General features: G+C 39.8%; 1 protein-coding gene across 1 annotated transcript; it reads right to left on the reverse strand.

Annotated features, from left to right (window-relative positions):
* Positions 1 to 197: 197 nt before the first annotated feature.
* On the reverse strand, positions 198 to 17831 carry LOC145786315 (protein argonaute-2-like). The gene is made up of 19 exons (XM_082597955.1): positions 17619 to 17831; positions 15682 to 15880; positions 15226 to 15346; positions 13300 to 13481; positions 12454 to 12590; positions 11782 to 11927; positions 11259 to 11422; positions 10907 to 11042; positions 10289 to 10390; positions 9631 to 9699; positions 9324 to 9443; positions 7069 to 7196; positions 6356 to 6426; positions 5721 to 5880; positions 5149 to 5239; positions 4268 to 4462; positions 3628 to 3864; positions 2942 to 3141; positions 198 to 2760 (listed from the first exon to the last, which is right to left on the reverse strand). The coding sequence occupies exons 1-19, from the start codon at positions 17803 to 17805 to the stop codon at positions 2643 to 2645; spliced, it is 2763 nt and encodes a 920-aa protein (XP_082454081.1). The 5' UTR covers positions 17806 to 17831; the 3' UTR covers positions 198 to 2642.
* Positions 17832 to 23704: the final 5873 nt, after the last annotated feature.

The following is a 23704-nucleotide window of genomic DNA, read 5'->3' on the forward strand; positions in this document are numbered from 1 at the left end:
CAGCTTTCGTTTCAGTGTTATAAATCTTAACGTTCAATGTCGGTTCAATTGAAGACAATGGCACTATGACGTCACTATCTGCCCCCAGTTTTAACAATCCCATTGTACGTTGTCATGGCCTCTAATATAGTCCGTCTTGCTCCCGATCCAATGCGTGATTGTGGAGTCAGCCGCTCGAGAAAGCCACAACATTTTCACTCTATCGATGGTTTATTATCAAAACGACATTTGTTAACATATGCAGTCGCTACAGCATTACCCGTATAGTCAATGCAAGGCGCGAGGTACCGAACACAACACAGGGACATGCACTTTGTCCAAACCTTTTCACATCAAAGCGAAATGCGACTTCAACAGCAGCATGGAAGCTAATATTTCACGAACCACAAATCGTACAGAACAAACCAGATTGTTCAAAGGATTCCTACACAACAGTGATTTACTTCGGGACAATGACAAGCGATTAGTATTTGAGCAAACTGACAATTTTGAAGGGTCTTCGACGCCAGGCAAGCGTCCTGCGACGCAAATGATCCACCGCAGAGCAGCAACCTCTCTATGGTCATTTGGTTGCTATGACAACGATCGCCTGCCTGGCAACGCCTTCGACACACCCCATCCACGCACAAGGACAACACATAAGCCGACCAGCAAATTGGTCCTTTTTTACTTTTTATGCAGACGTTAAATCATTGTAAAAAAGGACCGATTTGTTGTCGGGAAGAGAACATGAAGGTGAAATAATTAATCGGCTTTGACAACACACAATAATCTGTTTCATCGTCAGTTCAATGATGTACTGATGAGGTGCGCGAGATGGTGCAATTGAAGCAGGTATCGTGTTCCCACCTACCATTGCAACATCTCAAAGTTAGCAATATGCAGGCACTTCAGCAGACTGACGTGAGTAGACACGCAAAATAAATATTAGAACGGCCAGCCACGTGTATGTTGAACTGGCAACATAGGTTCGAATTCCACTTCGCGTGGCCCTCTTATGACGAAACAAAGTCACTTGTTACGAGACTTAAGCAGAAGGCAACCAACTCTTGTGGCGCATCAGGCTTCAGAATAAATTATACAAAGAAAATGTTCAGGATAAGAAAAGCGTCTTGAACCAAACTTGATCGGCGCCTATGCATTTCATCAATGATATAAATACACCGGCAATTTATATGGTGGCTAGGAAAGAGAGCCTGGAAATGTATTTACACAAAAACACGTCAGCGGCGAATGGGCCATGAAATGAAGATGTTGCCAGGAGATTTTTAAGCTTGGCATGGAGTTGTGATGAAGTTGAAGGAATAATTTAGAAATGGAACGCAAAGGTTCGATTTGCGGCATGACAAACGTTTCGAAGGGTAGCAGTCAGATTGACACTCGGTCTCGTTTGAAAAACCTACATCAGTTTTCTGTTAAAACGCGGTGGAAGGCAGCTTTTGTGCGAAAAGATTGGCTTGATTGCTGCAACAAAACAGCAATCAACTTTGGATGACATTTTTGCAACAAAATTTCAAGACGAAAAGTTAGAAAAACAATTAGTATTTTGAAAGCCCCTCCTGACATTGACACGCCATAAGGTGGTAAGGCGAGGAATTCAACATTGCAAGCAGACTGCGCTGATGACAGATTAAAAGTTGACTAAAAGGTAAGAACATGATGCGAATAAAATAGTGAATGTTTAAGTCATGAACATTATCTCTCGCTCATTTTGCAAAATACACAAAAACGTCACTGCAAAGGATGCTCGAAATAGCTACAAGCATCCTGTTAATTAAGAAAGGCTCGTGCAATAAGATGATTCAAATATACATTTTATTTCTGATTCCAGTGAGAGCCCTGGAATTACTCAATTTTACTTCAAAAAAACACAATTTAAATCTGTTCATTTGTTTCGGCATTGTCCCTAAAAACGTCTATATTGCATTCCACTTCTAAGATAAAACTTATCTTTAACAAAAAACTGTTTCAAGACTTCTTTGCATGGTTTGCAATGGAAAAGTTAAATATTTTTAAAACTTTAACCGAAATCTCAATTTCATAGCTGATGTTGTTTGGTAAATACAAAACAATTTCGGGACAGCCCCGCTATAACAACGCACCTATGCATGATTTTGTTTCTGCGGGTAAGAGATCCCCCGAAGACTTGACAAGGGTTTTATCACAATCAGTCCCCTTCATTTAGCTAAAACAAACACAAACAGCAAAGGTAGAAACATACCAGTCAAAAGTATAAGAATTCCAAACTAGTTTTGTTACAACACAAATAACTAACTACTCGGCTGTTTATAGAAGCTCAGGGAGTAACAGCAAAATGCATGAAAGGGCCGTTCAAACGTCATGGCGCTTTTGGGGGGATTGTCGGTATCGCTGTTTTGCGTTAAGATGAAAGCTTGAACATGGTCATAGATTTAACAAAAAAACATAGAATTTTCTTAAATGTTAGTCCCTTATATTTTTTATCGCTTTCGTAAACTACACTCACTTTTTCCTCATTGCTTATGCTTTTCTTATGTCTATGACCATATTCAAGCTTTTATGTTGCTACAGGTTAAAAAAAAAGAATGTTATATTCTGCGTCATTGGAGAAGGACAAATCAAGAAACTAGCGTCATGCGTGACGTGAACAGCCCTGGAGGTGTTTAAGCGAAATACATGTTGCGAACAGTGTTCTGGTGGACCACCACGGCCTTCGACATTGCTTGTAGCTGAGAGTCTTGGTCGTGCTGGGTGTGTCCGCTCTGAAGGGAGCCTTCGCCGCTGAAACAATATCAAGTAGTTTGATATTTGTAACCCCACATTTCAACCTTTCTTTTGTTTTGAGGTAAACTTTATTAGTGTTCCCTCAAGCACATTCAAGCAGACAGACGAATTTATCAAAGTAATTGTCAAAAAAGAAAGCACGAACGAATGACTTCGCTAGCAACAATGATTTGCATACCTGTCGTGTTCCGTATCAACAAGGTGGTACCGGGCTCTGAACGCAACCAAATGGGCGTAATAGGCCGGGGCAGGAATGGACACGGATCGTGTGCAGCGGACGTAAGTGTGGCAGAGCTGGTAGGTCAGGATCTGTAACTCATCCGCCAAGAAGTTGTTGTCGTCCCATAGAACGTGGTAATGCGATGGTCGGGAGGTTCCCTGGTGGATGACATCAGTTATCTCACATGTGTGACCTAGCCACTCTGGTTGATGACACACTAGAAGGCACATATGACTCTACACGTGGTCACAAAAGCTGTTTATGACCAAAAAATGGAAGAACACGTAAAGTAAAACTGTAGCATAATGTTCACACCATATGACACCATTCTTTTGCTTGTCATCACTCTTCTTCACAAAGCAATCGGTGGTATGATGGTATAGCAGTCCTAATGGTATTTTTCTGAAAGCCGGTGACTTTAGTGAAAAATCTTTTTAACAGGGGTGGCACAAAAAGATGCTTTATAGGGCTTATCCCATGCTCAAACACATATTTACATCAAAAACTGACAAAAAAAAAGTTGTAAATGCAAACGTTGGTAGCTCAGCTTGCTGCATCGAGCACTTTAACTGCAACTGCTGCATTTTATCTCTGAAATACATACTATACATGCTATTCCTACACCATTCACACATTGTACTAACCTGGATACCGGCATGGCTACATAGATAAAAGTCAAACTCGGTAGGATGGCACACCCCGATGTCCACTGTGGTCCCTGCCGGAATATTTCCGCTTTTTCCGCTCCTGTCCTCCGGACTGCGGCAGAAGAGACGTGTATGATGACGCTTTTGGACGACTATGAAAGTGATCCCTGGTTGATATCCAACCTCCAACATCGTACAAGCCTCTCGGATCGCCCTCAACTCAGTCGATAATACCTGCACATTTATACATTGCTTCAATGTAATGTGGAAGGGCGAGGCGATTTAAAACCAATGAGAGCAACTGGTTGATCGATTGAGCGGCGGCTCAGGTTGTTTTCTATGATCACCGACAAAAGAATTCTTATTTTTTTCAATAAGCTTAAGATGTTATTATTTATAACGAAAATAAATTTTGATACGAAATTAGGTTGTTGCGCAAATGCCAGCATACACTGAATGCACTAAACAAGAAGCAAGCTTGCAATCATTCAAACCCTAATTAAGCATGAATGGAATGAGAGAAGATTCTTATGAGACTATAGTTGGGACCAACCAACGCTATTTTCATAGGAGACTACATAGTAATTACGGAGTCTTGGAGACTTCATTTGAGTCTCCACACATTGTAACTACAAACCTGCTGGAACTGTCCTTCAGAAACTCCGTCTCTGTACATGATTATTCGTACAGGCTTGTAGTGTGTCGCCTTGTAGAACTCGATCATAAGATCTCTCACCATCACAGCAAGATCGCGAATGATCTCTTCACGGTGGGCTTGTACTCGCACTGTGGCGCTGTATCGCGACGGGTGAGCATCCATGCTGCCCACCACCTGCACCGACACATGACATGTTAAAGCCTAGTTGCAAAGCAATTGATTGAGTTTCGCTTTTAGCAGCATGATCGTTGCTTACTTCACAATGTAGATTTCGTCATAGCATATGACTAGGGAATTGTATTCCAAAAGCAAGTGCAAACCGCTATTACCACAGCGAACTCGCAGCATCAGGCTAAAACAGGTCGTTAAAATCTACATTGTGAAGCTAGTTGCAAAGTCTTGCAGCAAATACAGACGTGTATAGAACGCGCACAAAATAGAGGCGTCCACGTGCCACCACCCAGCCGGCAAAAGTCTTCCATAATCACTAGACGTCAAATTGTGAAAAAGGCAACTTTTGCTAGGTAGGCAGAGATTAAAACGTGAGTTATGAGAATTTCCTCCATTGTTGCCGGTTGCATAACCGAGTGGTGAGAGCCCTGGTTCGAAAAGACGCAGGTTCGACACCGCTCAAAACAAAAGCATGTTGCTGTATCTTTTATAAAGGCAACTAATGACACTTGAAGGTGGACACGAAAACTTGGCTTTCTTACCTTCCTAACTATTTAATTTAAATCTTCAATCACAGGGTGTAAGCCTGGATGTGACAAAAATTTATTGCTACGCAGGGAACGGAACACAAACATAACACAAGCCGCCGTACGATTTCAAAGCCTATAACCATCTCGGTCAGGACGTACCGCGGCGATGGATGGCTTCCGCATGTCTCCAGCGGGTGGATGTGTGACGTCAGCTCCGAAGAAGATGACAGGGTCGTTGAAAACTTGTGGTCTGGAATGCAAAGCGGTGTTACGCTGCAGACTCGACAATTGGATAAAACCATCAAATAACGAAACACTTAGAGACAATTTTGCACGAGAGACAAAGACTTTGTGGAGACAAACGCGCTAACGCGATCATAAGCGTCCGCGTTGTTGGATTGTAGCAGCATGCAAAATTAAAATTTGTAAAGCAGCATACAATCTTTCCGAGGAATGAACTAAAAATATAGCAAATGTGAAATAACAATTAAAATTTGTTTATCTAAAGCAGAAAGGCAATGTAGCTTGAACCTTACACCTACATGGAACGAAACAGTCAATTACGAGTTTGAAAACAACACAAAATACTAACAAAGCAACATCTCCTTCATATTGGTAGAGAGGCTTGGTTATCAACAAAAACAAATTAGAAAAATAAGCTATTTCTCTTATAGTGCTCACTGTTGCTGTAAGTTCAAGTCATCAACGATATTAATCCAACTAGAGCATACCTAAGCGAAGGAACAAGGATATTGTTGACACCACCAAGCTTGACATTGATCTTGAGGCAGAGATTGGACAAAGTTTGTGGGGATGTTTTAATGACGTTCTTAACCTGCACACACTGGGTGGCGATACCGAGCAGCGTGTCACCAACTCGCTTCACTTCCGCTGTGAATGAAGTTATACTGCAGGTTATATTGCCACCCAAGAAACAGAAAAGATTGGCATCAAAAGCATACAAATCCGCTGGTAATCGCTTAGTTTTTCAAGTATGTATTGATAGATCGCTAACAAGACTTATTGAACGGTTTGTAGGACCATACTGAACGGACTGCATCGAATCTGGGCCTGAGTCGCCGTTTTCCCACACCAAGTTGCCCAAAGAGTAATCCCAACCTTGGGTAATGAGTGCACACTGCATACGTTTTCGTGCATCAAGAAGCAAAGAATGAAGATTTGTGAGAGTTCACCAATGAGTTCCGGTGACGGCAAACAACCGCCAGCCGTCATGTAAGCCTCGTACAAGTCGTACATACGAGTCGTACATCCTTTGCTGCATGTTGGCCCATTACCACTGACCTGTTTGCACTGTCTTATGATTATTCTTAGTCAAGGCGACCTATGATCTTCAAATTTCACTCACCATAAACCGGGGTTTTCCCAGGCAGTATTACCACGATCAGCTGTAGCGCTCGAAATTCTTCACATAAATGCCTGGATGATAAAAATACGATAAGTATAAAATTCACAATTACTTAACGAAGTTCACATTGACAAATAACAAGTTCAATACTCAACTGGGGAGCTGTAAAATACATATGTTTCTAATAACTTAAATCAGGAAAATGAAAGTTATATTTCACGTGAAGAAATTTTAATGTTTTTCTACGGTAAGCCGAGTGATGAGTGCACGTTTCGACAGAGTTCCATAGCACCCGGCTGTGTGTAGGCAAGGCACTTAACATATGCCATCATGGAAGCAGCTAAATGTTGCGTTGCATCTGCGGTTGCATTGTACTGCATGTTGTCGCATTGAGTGCAAAATAAAAATGATTGTTGTTGTTGTGCTGTGATACTCAGGTAGAAACTAAGTCGGTCGCGTATTTGAATGCTGAACGGCCTAATCGTACGTTCTTTTGTCGTAACGAAGTATATGGCTAGTGGTTAAGATTTAGATTAAGCGGATAGGAAGGCAAGAAAGCAAATTTTGTCCGCCTGCAAGCATCATGTCATAAAGTAACAGCCACATACTCTTGAGCGGTGTCGAACTGGCGTCCTTTCGAGCGCCATGCCAGAGCTCTTACTACTCGGCTATGCACTATGCAGTATGCACTCGAGTAGATTTATTAAAATCACCTGAACAGCGGTTCAACATGCTCTGACCCTTGAGCGTATTTACAAAACACGGGAGTGCCACGGATGGGCATTCCAGCATCCTCCGATATCCTCTGAAGACTTCTGATGAAGCTCCGCAACTGCTGATCCTGAAACAAAATCACATCTATTGTTACACGCCAGAAAGAGTGAGAGGACTTTCAAGATGGCAACTAGCAAGATTTCGATGATCAATACGATCAACAACTGAACTAACAATTCAAGAGTCCACTTCCGTATCACAGGCTCAACGATTGAGCATAGGTTGGTGTTTGTAAAGCGATGACAAAGCTACTCTGTTGCAACTCTTTATTGCATTGACTCCAAGTCCATCTTGATACGACGCCTATTGAAATTATTGCTCAACTATGAAGAAATAGAACTAAACTTTGGTTACCGAAAGTTTATTTTCTTACATGCGAACATACAAAAGCAAAAAGATTACAGGATTGCTACAATGACAATTCAATCTCTTTTACCATAATAGAAACAACTCTACACGTTGTGGTGTTGTTGCTATTGCATGTTTGTGGAATTAAGTAGACTATGAATTTAACACACTGATGTTGGAAAGGCCAACAAAAGTTGTAACACGCTGAAAAATTAAGTTATTTACATTGATACGTCTGCAAAGTTGTTTGCTTAATCGCAATGCTCTCGGCATTGCTTGCAAGTGGACCTCGGATCGTGACTGCAACATGTACCATGTATCTAACTGACAACTTCCAATTATCAGAACATTCGGCCAAAACATATAAACCAAAATATTTGACCATATTTTTGCTGTGATACTATATGATTCTTTAGCATTTCTTTTAAAAATGTATTTTTCTTATAGGCTTGAAAAGGGCTATATGACTAGCCGAAAACGTTCGCTTTTTGTTTTTTGTTTTTATAATGTTAAATGTAGTGTTGTTGCTGAGTTATGTCTGTTTATGGTTTAAAACATATGAAAATTGCAAATACATTGCAACTGTGGAAATTCAAAACCTAAATTCTGCTCTCAAGGAACTTAGGTCACGCAGCTTCCTGTTAACAAATGCCACTCATCACGTGGAATAATAAGTAATAACTATAACAAATACTTTCAAGACAACGCGTGCAGGAATTCAATAATAAATAATTTGCAATAATTCAACGTTTTCGGATATGTTTTGCATAATGGTGTTCAACAATCTAAGATGCTTTCCCAACTGGTAAAATGTATCTTTTTAGTATTTTTTTTGACGTTAACTCAATGAAAATAAGACATATTTTGCTAGCAGGGTTCCCAGTCAGCAAAAACTGCTCTTTTTTCATCGTTGCAACATCACCAGTTGTCAAGAACTTGCAAAAATGACAACTTTTGCTAGCTGGGTAAGATTGTGAACTGAAAGTCGAGTTTGGTCGTGTCTGTGTTATTGAATGTAAATTAAAAGCAAACGCGACGAAATTCGCATTGCTAGCCAAGAACGACAGCAGCCCCCAGGCGAATATTTCGCAACAGTGTTATCATCACGTGCACGGAACAATGCGCTGTTGCGTCATTATCAACACGTGACTTTAGGTGCTTTTTGTGTGAGTCACAATGAGCCTAGAGAATCATAGAACCGTAAAGAAAACCTCGCCCTACCAATGATAAAGCTCATAACCAGTAAAAAAAATCTTCCACACAAAAAGGATATTGTCAATAAATCAAACGTACAACAGATATAAATATACTGAGTTGTTTTTGTGAATATTTTAAGACCTGTTTTATTGCAGCAGTGTCTCTATATAAATAAACAAACTTGTTTGCTTGGATAAAGCTACTATCAATCAATAAATCAGTCAAGGGTTTGGAAAGCTTGTAATCTTGGACATGGCCAGCGGAATTGAGGCTTTTAGTACTTTGGTTGAAAGCAGTTTTTTATATATTATCAATCATTATTTTCATATGCAACGCACAAGTATTAGTATTCCAAGGCAGGCTCTGTAATAACTAAGCAATGCTACTTAGCAGTCACTTGCATCTGGCATAACGACGCATTAACCATTGACTGGCGGCGCGATTTAAATGACGAACTGTCTACTGATGCCTGGTACCTACTGCTGGAGGGGCGGTGACATCTAAAGCATACAGGACGGACTCTCAAATGTGGTCTCTTGTTATCAGCCCTTCAGCGCACTTCATTATTAGCATGGCCTCTGCTTACAACCTTAACTAAACAGTCAAGCAAGCCTCGCTATGACGTCACAAGAGCTAGCATACAACATACCGAGCACATTCTCTGAGGCGCAAAGCAGGCGATGGCCCATACGTCGATATTGATGCCAGAGTGGAACTGTTTACCCCTCATGTCCCACACACCCTGGTTGGGGGTGGCTTGCATCCGCGTCTAAAACACATCAAGAAAGTTAATTATTTCGGAATGTTTGAAATAAACATAAAAAAAAATAGTGAAAGTTTGACTGTGTGAAGGGCTCCAACAAATCACTTTGAATTTTGGATGAATTTCAATATTTTTTTAAATTCTGGATGAACGTCAAAGACTTGTTGAAACAATTTCACCAAACATAACTTACATCTCCTCCGTATTGTATTTTTGGTGGGGGAAGCACTCGACCTCTGACCTCTGTCATTTCATCGATGACCTGCAGATAAAAACAGGGGTATTTAATTGCATGCACCAGGGTCGCTAATGGGGTTGAACATTGCTTTGGCAAGCCAGTGGTTAACACTTGCTGCAGACAATAAAAAAGGATTGATTCTCGTTCCATGAAGCTATCCAACCAGTGCGATCGACTTGGTTTTCAGTTATCAAGTTTGCTCACTGGGTCTACGAGTATAATTCAAACTAAGCGACATACCATTACGCTGCAAACGTTTCTTCGACGACATTGACATTCTACACTGAAATAAGAGCAACTGCTCAACGACTAAGTACAGAAAATACTCAGGATCAAGGCGTAGAAAATACCTAGTACATATTGATAGCCCCAATACAAAATAGGAGTGATGAAAGCAAGATTATAACATTATGAGAAAAATTACCCTGCCCAAAACCTCTTCGCACATCCTGTTTCGCTTTGATAATATGAGGAGGAGTTTCTTATTTACATGCAATCTTCAGTAAGATTATAAATTTTATTTGAGTTACAACAGCATCGTGAAAACACTGTCAGCTATTCGAAAAACTTGTGAGAAAATGACATGAGCCTTCAGGACCCGAAGCACACTCACTTGTATTCCGAATTCTTTAACATACGGATCATTGTTGAACTGAGCCTTCTTGACGAGTTGAGCGATTTCCTTGTCACGGTCGGGGGCGGATCTGGCGGTGGCCTAAAATTTTAATAATCACAATTATGAAAAAACAGGTGAAGAATGAAGCAAAGTCGGACTGAAGGAAGAAGATGCGATGGACAGAACGAACAGAGAATAAGAGTAAAGGCAATCGCTGCAAGGGAAGAATCAGCCACCCACATTAGTGGGGACAAAACCGAGTTTGGATGATGATGAAATACAATTATTGAAGAAAGTAGTTTCTTATATAGATAACAACACACAAACGTAGCAACCCACTTGTCTAAAAGTTTGGCTGTACTTTTTAATTTTGCTACTTTGAGTTTTGCGCTGAAGAACAATTTCATCTGGCGCCCTCAATGCTTGAAAGTGACCATTGCCAATGCAGCAGCGGAGTTTGCCCGCAAAACCTCTCACTTTGATAACAAAATTCAAAAAACCAACAGCTAACTTGTACGAGGAAGGGTGTGATCTCGGTTTGCAATTATTTAAATAACTTTTCATTAGGAAAGACTTGAGATAATTCGCCAAAAGTCAGCCTTTGTTGCACCTTACCTTGATCATTGTGGATGTTTGGCTGTCAGTCAGTTTCTTAATGCACCTCTGTCCTTGCACAATGTTGCATACCTCGATTGGAAGGTATGTGTGCTTCTGCTCCTGGCCTACTTGCAGGCACGGCAAGAAAGGATATCTGCAAATGAAAACGCAGCAAAACATCAGCCACTAGCCTTTGGTGATAATTGTAATCCACGATCTCTTGGCTCCAAGGCGGCAAAACCACTCGCAACTCTGGTAAGACACTGAGGCGAGCTTTGCCTTATAGCAAGAAATTACAATCGAATGCAAAAAATGCAGGGCTTCGCGACTTAGCACGAATAATGAACTCTGTTTCGTGTCGTGGACTCACTGCAGTGTCTTGTGATGCTTCTCTTGGAAGTACCGAGCCACGGAGCACTCCATTGTCTGTCCAGACTCCAGTTGAAGAGGGAACGTCTGTGATGATGCGGATCGTCTGGTCACATTGCAGACACGATACTTCCTCCTCATGTGTCCACAATGGGTGATCTCAACCTGAGGATAAAGGTAAAAATTAAATCAACAAATTAATAAACAAATCAAGCGTCTTATAACAGTTGGAGTAAATACGTGATTTAATTAAGCTTTGCAACACGAGCACTCGGGGTTACAATCAACTTCTGTCTGATCATGTTGTTAAAGTTTCCAATCTAGTTTCTGCATGGAAACCGGACAAGCTAAAGTAAAAGACATAGAGTAGATCCAGCTTTTTTAAAACGCTCCAAACGTCACAGTACAACTAGTTACTGCGTCTATTCTAAAAACATGTAAACTCTTATGTGATGAAAAAGCTGCGTTAAAAAGGATATGTAACTTCACACCATTCGAAATGAATGCCAGGCCATGGCTCGTACCTTCAATCCCCTAATTTCTTTGGTGAATTTGACGCGTTGCGAATCAGAGAGAGTTCGGATCAGTCGCAATTCGTCGACATGCATCTCCAGTACGTCACACAAGAAGTGTACGCATGGCTGGGCACGGTAGAAGGCGGTGGCAGACACTGCAGCGACACAAAGAAATGACATCAAATCAATGGACTCTGCCAGACAGCAAATCTGTCATTTCTACATTGATTCAACGTCTCACAACGTCTACATTGACTCAACGCCTCGTATATTACTTTTAAGACTAGAAATGAATTGAATAAACGCCAGTTTCAACAAAGGGAAGCACAATGCAGTGTTCTATGTAAATAACTTACCATAACTATACCGATACCATACCAATCCCAAGCTTATACAAAAACTGTAGTTGCATTTTAACTGATAGATGAAGTCAAGCGAAGATTCACAAAGTTAAAACAAACTATTGGTTTGGAAGAATAATTTTAAATCAGTTCATCATCGGATAATGTCATTCAACAAACGGTAAAAAAGAAACGAAATGATTTTAAAACTCATAAATATATACAATCACAAGTCTCGGATCAGTATAATACCCGGATACTCAGGAAGTGAAATAGGTTTAGATGTTTTAAAATCATCGTAAGCTTCTCTATCCAACATTTCATCAACCATCAAGCATACCGTCAATATTAAGCATCATCTTCCACTGCGAGGGACGCATAGATTGGTGGAATCCAAACCACACCTCTCTGCCGCCTCCCAGAGGCGGAGTGTAACCTTCAGGTGCGGAAAAGAATGATCGGCCCACAGGGGTGTACCTGATGTGAAAGTAGGTTATTGAATGCCACTTGTTTGTAACTTTGTTAGCTAATAGCCAGACTATGCAAAACCAAACAACTGCAAAATGGGGTCTGCTACTATTCGGTGAGTTCCTAACCTCTAACCCTAAAACGGCAATGATACTTAAGCTACGGTAACCGATAATTTAAAAAAAAAATTCAAAAAATCAATGAATAGGGATCGGACTCACCGAATCGGACTCACCGAAACGGGCCATTCCGGCAAAATGGATAGCCTGCAGTAGCCTACACCATACACCTATGAATATGATGTGGTACAAAGATTCACTGATGAATCATTCCTCAGGATGAGAAAACCTGAAAAACTTAATCCTGGCCGAGCCAACAGATCAGTCGTTTTTTTTTTAATTTGAAAAATGTCTAAAGAACTGATTTGGTGACGAGGTTCTTGCAACGGTGTTGATCCACTGATGTTGGCCAAGTCACAGAAAGAAACTATAAACCGTCAAACTAATACATTTAAAAGCAATGGCAGCGCTTGCAGTTTCTTACAAGTTTATGCCAACCAATGATGAATGGAAACTGATGATGTGCCTTGTCAGACCCCGTACTATCCCGATATCCACAAAATGAGACAGAAAAATAGAAAAACAGGAAGAAGTTAAAGGTGATTTCACTGCATTTTGAAATATCACCACTCATTGCATGCAAAGTGTTTGTAACCAACCTCATTGAAGGTAAGTGCCTCATCACGACGTCCAACGCCTGAACTGTTTGAAAGGGGATGCCATGCATCTTCCCTTCCAGCGCCAACTTGAGGGAGTAGAGCGACACCCGAGACACCCACTTGATGGCAACAGTGAATGTTCGATCACGGCCTTCACCGGGCAGAGTGACTTCCACCTCAAGCTAAACAAAGCAGGAAATGACGTGATTAAGTTTCGGTGGTGTCAAACCACTCAACCGCAACGAAACGTCAACAAACAATCAGGTTTAGAAATTTTCAGACAAACTCTTTTTGGTTTTCCGAGATTTAAAACGGATTGCATTGTTGCGGCATAGCCACCATTCCCAGTTGATTGTAAAGTGCAACAAATCCTATTGTGAAGATGTTATGTAAGCAGAGTAGCGATCTCATCATCAGCATCACGCTGATATGGCTATGATAGATGCCAAGCCTACGGATGCCTACTCTAGTCGGGGTAGGGGTTGACATTCGAACCTGTCACTCCCAGTTGTTATATTTAGGGTACGGTAAACAATATTAATCCATTGACCTGGATATCGTTGTAAAGCAATTACATGGGATACCAAATTTTGTGGACAAAATTTGAATATGATTTCACAAAATTTGAAAAGATTTCACAACCTAACCGGTGGTGAAATCTTTCTAAAATGACTGAGACTTTTGATAAATTCTTATTTCTGTTCGAATTAACGTGTACTTTAAAAGGTCGTCGCTAATTAATTGGATACGCTACTGTATTACATTGTATTATAATCACTGAAATCATATTGAATTGATATTAATAACAATACCGTCTATTAATTTTCAGTGCTTATCTAAGTACTGTAAATTAGTATACTTCGGTAGATGTTCATTGTGATGGCTTTTTTGCTTTGAATATTAAGTTTGTTGTAACAAAAAAAAAACCTTAAGCGAGTAATGTCGGTCTGGAATTGCATGCGGGAAGTGATTTTCTGATGTCTCTGGATTTATTAATATTCAATTGAACACTGAGAATATGTCCTTATAATGTTTGTAATGTATTGTATTGAGTTTAAATTTAACCGTTGTTATTGCGTTCATAAACGTAGTTGCACTGATGAGAATTTAATATTCGAAAACGCGTTCTGCAACACTGTTTTTTGCACTCTGCAATGCCTGATGCAGATTTATCTGTAGATTTCCATCACGCATTGAAGCGGTGATCTGACAATGAAATTTTCTACGGTTCGAGAAAAAGTTTTCTCTGCCTATAAAACGTTGACTGGTAGTTTCATTAATTATTTCTGAAAGTTCCTTGGTTTCATATTATCTGAATTTATGTCTTTGATTCGTATTACTTTCTGTAGTTGTGATTTTTCGTCCTGTTTTAATCTGCTTCCGCAATGAAGACTTGTCAACCCCACCCAGCCAATTAATCCTTTTGCTCATTGATTCAACGTCTGCTGTCATCGAATCAACGTGAAAAAAGACTGATTTTCTGACCAGACGAAACCCGATACAAAGCGAATAAACCTGACTCCATTGGATGAGCTATTTACAAGTGCGTTGACGTCACAATCTAACAATAAAATTGGCATGGCATCACTGTTGGCGACGACACAAGCACCTTTGTTTGAAATAAAACCTCACTGGACTCCACTTTTTGCATAGAAAATAAACACACTAAAGACATAAGCTTGGATAGCTGGCAAATATAGACAGGAAGCAAAAGAGCTAACCTGACAGTGCTGCACAAATTTGCATTAAATTATTCTCAAAAGCAACATTTTTCAGTGACAACATTATGTATCACTTATGATCCACAAAAAGGAGAACACATGATGTAGTGTTAAGCATAACAATACAAATGCATTATGTGTAGGATTGTGATCAAGCCAGTTTCAAAATTCGTATTGTATAAGTAACAAATATATACTATTTTACCTTCTGTTTGTCAATAGGCAGAGGTTGGGCAGTGTACAAGTTTTTTCTCCCATCAAACACTGGCTTTCGATCTTGAAATATAGCAGTGCGAAAGTTTTCCACCATGGTGTTAATAATTTCTCTAAAATAAAAATACAATTAAAATCATGAAACTATGAAAAAACACTACCGTACAATTGAAGAACTTAAAAAGCTACTCAATATTAATACTGTAGTCAGCTTTTTTATCTGTTTTCGAATATTTATTTAGCTGATCTGGTTATATTTTAAACAATTTGCAGCAGCCTACCGCACGTCTCAATGTATATACTGTACACATGAGTCAACTGCTAACTATAGTCTAATAACACATTTCAGATAGTGTATCGCAGATCTACAACACTGCACAGTCAATTTGTCAAAAATTGTATTTAAAAACTAATCTGTACATACATAGACATTTATCTTATAACTGACCGGTTAACTCGTCTCGGGCATTTGTCCGGCTTGATATCAATATCGTAGTGATGAATATCTCCATTTGGGATGGAAACTTTGAAATAGTTGGCTTTTAACCAGATAGGTCTGCCAACTTGACCAGTGTTGGGTCGAGCAGGGGCTTGGAAGTCAGGATCTTGAAGTGACGCAGCCAATGGAAATCTTGGGTCCATCAAATCTGTAAAAGGTTTATGGCAATTAACATGCAGTGCTAAAAATTGTAACTGAAAGTGCTAAAGTATGTAATTTTTCTAAACCCATTGTTTCATATGTTGGACAATAGGGAGCTTTTGCCACACATTTTCGTGATTACTTGTCACAATGTTGTGGCATTTGAAAGCCACTTGCTAAATTTGAGGCTGATTGAGGTTGGTTTTGCCTACCACCTTTTGGACTGAAAATTAACATTTTATGAGACTACAATAAAGGAACGATACTGTATCAATGTATCATTGACACTCTTGGCTCCATGCCAATCATTTGCTCGCGTTTGCTCACTGTGTGTGGCAATTATATTTATGACTGCTGTAATATTACTTAAGCTACCTCTTCAGGGGTCGATCTTAACTTTTATTTTCACTAGCCCACTGGACTAGTTGCTCCCCGTTTTCACTAGCCCGCACGATTTTTCACTAGTCCGACCAGTTTACTGACCTTTCTATTGTCTGATGACGTATTAACAATAGCGATAACTACCCAGCTAACACTCAGCGTTAGACACTCTGTAGTAACATTGAATCAGCATTTGATCACGATATATCAACAACAAAAAAACGTTAATTTTGCTAACTGCTGCTAGCTGGGATGCTGGCTTCGTGCTGGCGACCTGCAGGGTTGCCAACCTGTCTTCACCAAAAAAAACCAGACCTAGTCACAAAAAAAGCCTAAATAAAGCCAGCAAAAAAACAGCTGAAAAAGCCAATTAGTATTCATTAAACATACACATATAAAAGTGCACAACCAAATAGTGTCCCACCGAACTTTGACTTCAGCGACAACGCAGAAACATAGTTAATGAAAAGACAAGCAACTAAAAAATTTTCTAGCTTCGGCTTCAAAACGAAATTCGGTCGGACACTACAACCAAATATAAGGTAGAAATTAGTGCTCGAATTGACGCAGACCGAATTTTTTTCCTAAAAAAAATTGCAAAAGAGAAAATTAAGCCAAAAAAAGCCAAAATTATGTTGGCTTTTTATTAATTTGACAAAAAATTGATGAAACATGAAAAAAGCCAGAAAAAGCCTAATTTTTCTGGCTTTTTTTATTTTAAAAAAAATTAGCCTTGGAAGCGAGTTGAAAAACAGCCAGATTTTCAAAATCTGGCTTCAAAAAAGCCAAACTGGCAACTCTGGCGACCTGGTGTGCTCACTACCACCGTATCCTACCACGTGACATGTCTAGCAAAAATGCGAGAAAAAAGTAGTCACGTGCTCAGTTGACCGACTTTGCAGTCTTCTTTGTGCAATTTCGCCTCTGGCAAGCAAATTTCTGCAGTATTTCAGGGTGAGAGTGACGTCACCAATCGCCATTTTGTAAACCAAAACTTTTCACCGGTGAATATTTTCACTAGCCAATCGGACTAGTACTGCAACATTTCTACTAGTCCGCGCAAATTTTCACTAGCTAGCGGACTAGCTAGCGGCTAGCGGACTACCGCTAAGATCGAACCCTGCTCTTTCTGTTCTTTTGTTCCAGGTTGTTTTATGATAGCCTACAGACAGTGGCGTATGCTAGGGGGGAGGGCTTTGCCTCCCGTTTTAAAGAAAACTTTCAGTAATTTCATAATCTTAGCAAAATTCAAAAATTTGTAGCCCATCTTATCATTGCCCTTTGATGAAACAAAAATTTCTATAAAAAGCAATCCTACAGTGGTAATGGTAATAAGTTGAAAGTACAAATTAAAAAGTTCATACTTCGTCCATTAGGTGGCACCATGCCTGGTGATGGAGTCGGCATTGGACCCCCAACTTGTGGGACAGGAGCCGGAGCTTGTGGGACTTGAACACCAGACAGGTTTCCATATTGGGGCATCAATGTCTGACCTTGCCCTGTTGGCTGTGGATACATCGGACTGTACAGGTTTTTTTCTGTATCCTTCATAAACGGAAGTTGTGAAATGGCTAGATACTGGCAGGTAAGCAGCCGACAGTATCAATGCAACGTTATAACAAATAAGAAAATTAAACAAACACTACTTGAATCTAAAAGTTAAAAAACATTTGAATAGAACAGCAAGCTAAAATCTTCGGGTAAAATTTGAAAGAATTTTAATCCATGACTCATGCGGAAAGTAGCAAAAGTAGATCGTAGTAATGATACTTTTTTAACAGGACAAGTGAAACTACATATTTCTTGTAGTAGTGGGCACTGGGCAGTAGCTACATAGTAGCTGTGCAAATTCAATAAGCTGTAGCAAACGGGTGCAACCTAATTCGTACCATGAACAATTCGTACCTTGCCTTTTCGGATGCAACCTAATTTGTACCATGAACAATTTGTACCATCAGTTCGTACCTTGAAAAGATCGAGAGAAAAAATAAAAAAAGCCGAAGTCGCTGATCGCAGTTTCCGCAAACATTTTAAAAGGGTTAGGGTATCTGAGTATCGGTATCCGCAAACAAAGAAACTGAAAAGATCGAGAGAACATCTCTGATTGGAGTTTCCGCAAACAGTTTAAAATTTCCGGTAATTTCCGTTAAAAATCCTAAGAGTTTGCCAAAGTGGCTGATTGCAGTTTCCGCAAACATTTTAAAAGAGTTAGGGTGTTTCCGCAAACAAACAAACTGAAAAGATCAAGAGAAAAGAATAGAACAAAGCTGAAGTCGCTGATTGCAGTTTTTCCGCAAACATTTTAAAATTTCCGGTAATGATCCTAAGAGTTTGCCGAAGTCGTTGATCACAGTTTCCGCAAACATTTTAAAAGGGTTAGGGCTGATCGGAGTTTCTGCAAACATTTTAAAAGTGGTTAGCGTTGATCGGAGTTTTTGCAAACATTTTAAAAGGGTTAGGGGTTAAGGTTAGGGTTGATAGGAGTTTCCGCAAACATTTTAATATTTCTGGTAATGATCCTAAGAGTTTTTCTTTGTTTGCAAAAAATTTTAAAATGTTTGCGGAAACTGAGATCAGCGACTTCGGCTTTTTTTAATTTTTTCTCTCGATCTTTTCAAGATACGAACTGACGGTACGAATTGTTTATGGTATGTATATACAAATTAGGTTGCATCCATAGCAAACTACATTTCTTTGAATCATAATTTCACTTCTCACTTTTTTGCAGTTTTCAAAAAGATTCTTAAAGTGATTTTTTAAAGTGTAAAATACTCAAGTGGTTAAAACCGAAGAGTTGCCAAAATTGTTAACTTCTGACATTTAACAATCTGGTCATTTCAAAGCTCTCTTGAAACAAGCTTCTTTACGGAAGATGGTACACATGTCATGAAACCTATCTGCAAGGCTTTGAATGTTCTCCAAGGTGAGTCCAAAGCCTAGTGTGTGTTTTTCTGCTAACAAATTATCTGCACCAAAAAGTTGGTGGAGACCGATGTACTTGCAATCTGTTGGAAATCTTCCTAGAGATGAGTAAACTATTAAAAACAGCTTTGATGGCCATCAATTACGATGTGGTGTGATGACTATAAAATGTTATAGCTGCAGTTTCTCCATGATTCATCAATTGATACCAGCACAACATGTTACAAAGTTAATGCAAAAATGATTCAAATGTTCTAGCAGGCTGTAAAATGCTGATACTGATAAACTTATTAACAGTTTTGCATCACAATCTGAACATGAAATTTTTGGTGTATTATTGCTATCAAAGGTCAGCGACACAGAAAGATAAATATTTTGTGGAGAAAATTATGAAAGGAGCAAGTCCTTTACTTTCCAGAATAAAGACATCAAAAGTATTTTAATCATGCATACAGCTTGAACATTTCTTACACTGTTGCCATGGACAGACTTTTCTTTATCAAAAAAAAAATGATAGACAAATAAAACCAAAACAACCACACGGCATTTAACATAACATGAAAATGAACTAAAAATTTTTAAAAAAACGTTTTCGGCTATAATCATGTTTGCCCTTTTCAAGTAACCAACTGGGTGATGTTCTACATAAAATGAAATTGCAAAACTGATCTACACACATGATGTTCGAGCTGAAATCCAACAGCCTACCGCATATGAAGCTTTTTCTGGCGGCGTAAATGATTGTGCATCCCGATATATAAGGGGACAACATCGGGGAGGTACGACATCAGCAGGGGACGACATCATCACCACCCCATTGACGTCAGGGTTAAACTGTTTCTAGTTCTATCCCTAACCTTCAATAAGGATTCAACCTATTTTGTCCCCAGAACACTTCGTCTCCCGATTTCGAGGGACGAAATACGTTGCATCCGTAAAGCTTGCAGGAGCATGCTAAAAATGATAAGTAACTAGACACAGATGCATCCTAATTTGTACCCTCAGTTCCAGGGGCGCAACTAGGGGGGCTGTCTAGTCGGCATGACAGCCCCCTTTAAGATTTGTAACTTCAAGAAGAGGAACGACTAACTAGACTGAGACTTACGTACTACCTGACGTGTGTCCGTTCAAGCTACGTCCTATGCATACCAAACTTGTGTCACGATCAAGTCGCATAAACCGCAATACAAAATATTAAAAGACTGTCATTTATTCACGCAATATGATGTCATAAAAACAAAATGGCTTGGGAAACCGGCTCAGCTTTACGCTTACAACGGCATGAAAAAGAAGCTTTGCAAAGCCATCATTTTAACAAGTTCTCATTCTCAGGTTCAATCGTTTTCTTCTTCTTTCCTTTGTTATCTCAAAACAACACGCGCGCGCGCACACACGTAAGGGACCTCTGTTAATCAAATGCAGAAACGGATTGGCATGCACGATGCAGTGACTTGCAGGCGTTTTGCGGGCGACGGAGCATTTTTTCAATTTTTTTTATAATTTTTTTCCTTTCTTTGTATTATTTCCGAATCCAATTACCCGATAAAAAGCGGTTTTTAGATTCGATTCTGGATGGATTCCAATCTTAAGGATTTGAAATTCTACTTTGGGCATCCCTACTTAGGATGCAACCTTATTAACCCACAAAACGAAACTGCAGCTGGCTTTAGGCTAGTCTGATTTGTAATCTTCGTATGGTCGCAACTTCACACATTCTTAAACCAATTTTATAATTTTGGTATCAAAAAGACGGCAATTAAATTTTCTTTACAATCCAGGCCCTAAGCTTGTGTGGACTGCTTTTTAAAATGTGGGCTTGGAGAGCAAACAATTTGCTGTCTACTTTCGAAAGCGCAGGAAACTTTTTTGAGAGAGTAACAAGCGCGGACAGAGCGAAAACGGTCGCTTCGCACGTCACAGAATTGGATCATTGCGCTGTCAAATTACATTAGGCTAATATTCTAACAATCTAACTGTGATATATCCACTTCTACAAATAATTGTTAGTTTTCGCTCTCGTTGCCAACCCCCTTTGATTTTTTCTAGTTGCGCCGCTGCTCAGTTCGTACCCTGAAAAAATTGAGAAATTTTTTTAAATAAGTCAAAATAGCACACGGATTGGAGTTTCTGCTTAACCGTAACTCTAACCCTAACTTTAAAATGTTTGTGGAAACTCTGATTAGCGACTTCGGCTGTGTGCTATTTTTTCTCTCGATCTTTTCAGGGTACGAACTGAGGGTACAGAATGTTCAGGGTACGAAATAGGTTGCACCCACTGGACACAAGCTTATGTGGCAAGGCAACTAGCTTAAATACCGGTACAATCTTTTACAAAAGACATGTACCCATACGCGCCGACTTCCGGGGGGGCCGGGGGCGGTGCCCCTCGTAAATTTATGGTTGAGGGGCAACAAAAATGGTGATTCCAAGCGGTGTTTTAAAGATAAAAAGTTCGCGAAAGAGATTTAGATAATTTAAACGGACTTAAAGAATGCCGAAAGCAAGAAAAGCCTACGTTGCTCTTGCCCGCAAAACAGCAGCTGATCGCATGGCTTTCTCATACGGTATGGAAATTTCAAAGTAGATGGTAAAGTAACTTACGCTGCTGGACAGTAAGCCAGCTAAATTAGACGCGCTATTTTCAACGAGGTCTTCCCGCTGTGAGACAATTATGATTCAACAGAACGCATTGTTTTCTTCGCAATGTGTGAGAATTAAATCGAAAACCGATAAAAGAAAAGGTGTTTAATGGTCTTGGTCGCAGCTATTGCCTGCATTAACGACGTCTCTTACCGCTATTATCACCTAGCTAACCTGACATCATTGTTTTATGCGGCCGCTCAGGTTTGACATCGACTTTAACGATCATGGAATGTTACGTAATAATAAGAACGATTATATCCTACACGCAAAAATAAAAAAATGATCTCTTAAAACAGCTCTTTCTGTTTTGTCTCGTGCGCTTTGCATATTGCTCAACAAGTGCATAAAGTTTAGAATTGACAAAAAATCATTGAATTTGAAAATTAAGTTTGAATCACTGCAAATAAACGTATTCAAAACTTTTACTTAGGCCGACGCGATTTCACACTCCGTAATCTACGTCGACAATGATTTTTAGTGCGTTCATTTTGAAAACTGCCGAGCTGGAGACAACAGCATGTCCACGTGTTAGTTGAACCTTTTTGAGGTGAAAATCACTTGCGAAAATTTCGACCTTTACTCGAGTATATACAGTACCCTACTGTATTCAATAAAAGACTACAAAGACTTTCGATAAAAAACAGAAGAGAAAACACTTCGCCGTTGTCAACGCTTTGAAAGTAAGTAATTAGCGAAACGAGGTTAATATAACTGATAGCGGGTTTTCACTCTGCTTGAGATCATGATTTTTTGCGTTTTATTTCGATAACTTCACTGTCTTGATCGTTGTTACTCACTCGCACGAAACGAAAACGAATCGTCTTGTTTTCCAACTGTTCCAATTACGAGCTAACAATATCAAAATTTTTACGACTAGGCGTACTGCGTCTGCATGCGTATTGCGTAAAACTAATCGTTTCAAGCAGCGGTTCTAATGAATTCGGTTTGTGACTTATTTGTCAATATAAACAAGACACTAAGCTTAATCAAAGACTATTTTAATTGAGTAAAATAGCGTTACGGTTATGACGTCATCACCTTTTTTCGCCCCCCAAGGTTTTTTGAAAAGTCGGCGCCTATGCATGTACCAGTAATTAATCATTGTCGGCAGCAGTGGCCGAGTGGTTAGCGCGTTGGGCTCTCAGTCGAGAGCCTGCATGTTCGACTTCAGCCACCCGCACTTGCTGTTGTTTCTCTGGGCAAGAAACTTTACGATAATTGCCTCTACCCAGTGATCGATTTCGAGTAATGGGTGGTACCGTACCAAATTTAAGTCATAAGTAGAGTAGACAACCGGAAACTGACATTGCCGTCGGCTGCAGCGTGGGTCAGGTGTACGTCAGAAGGCGTACACCGATGCATAGCGCTCAAGTCCGCTTTCTCGCAATGTACCGTAACAAACAAACAAACATTTAAAGTGATTTTCCCACACATACACCTGCTTATAACATTGGTTGCACCCAGCATCACAGCAACTGTACTTTGAGTTTCTGGCCCTATTGGCTACAGGCATATACCGGTACCATATTATGAACAACTACCTATTCGGGGACATTTCAAACTTTCAAAGTTATTCTACCTCTTCCCATACATTGACGTTACGGCTTATTGTACCTGGTGCTATCTTTTTTTGTTCTGGACACACCAATAACGAAAAATAAAATGATGACACTCCTAACAGCTTGATTTATGGCCTCAGTACAGGTATACCTACCTAATCCACCAATTCAAAAGGCCTTCATTTCATAAGCAACTAACAAATTCCTATAAACTCATTTAATCTTACCATCCAGCACATACGTACCGTAGCCTAATAGGAGTCATTAACTAACCTAACCTCATCCTGTCATGCATTACTACATTGTGCTTCTTTCTGTTTTTGTTA

The sequence above is a fragment of the Aplidium turbinatum genome, chromosome 17 (genome assembly GCF_918807975.1).
Source record: "Aplidium turbinatum chromosome 17, kaAplTurb1.1, whole genome shotgun sequence".
Classification (NCBI taxonomy): Eukaryota; Metazoa; Chordata; class Ascidiacea; order Aplousobranchia; family Polyclinidae; genus Aplidium; species Aplidium turbinatum.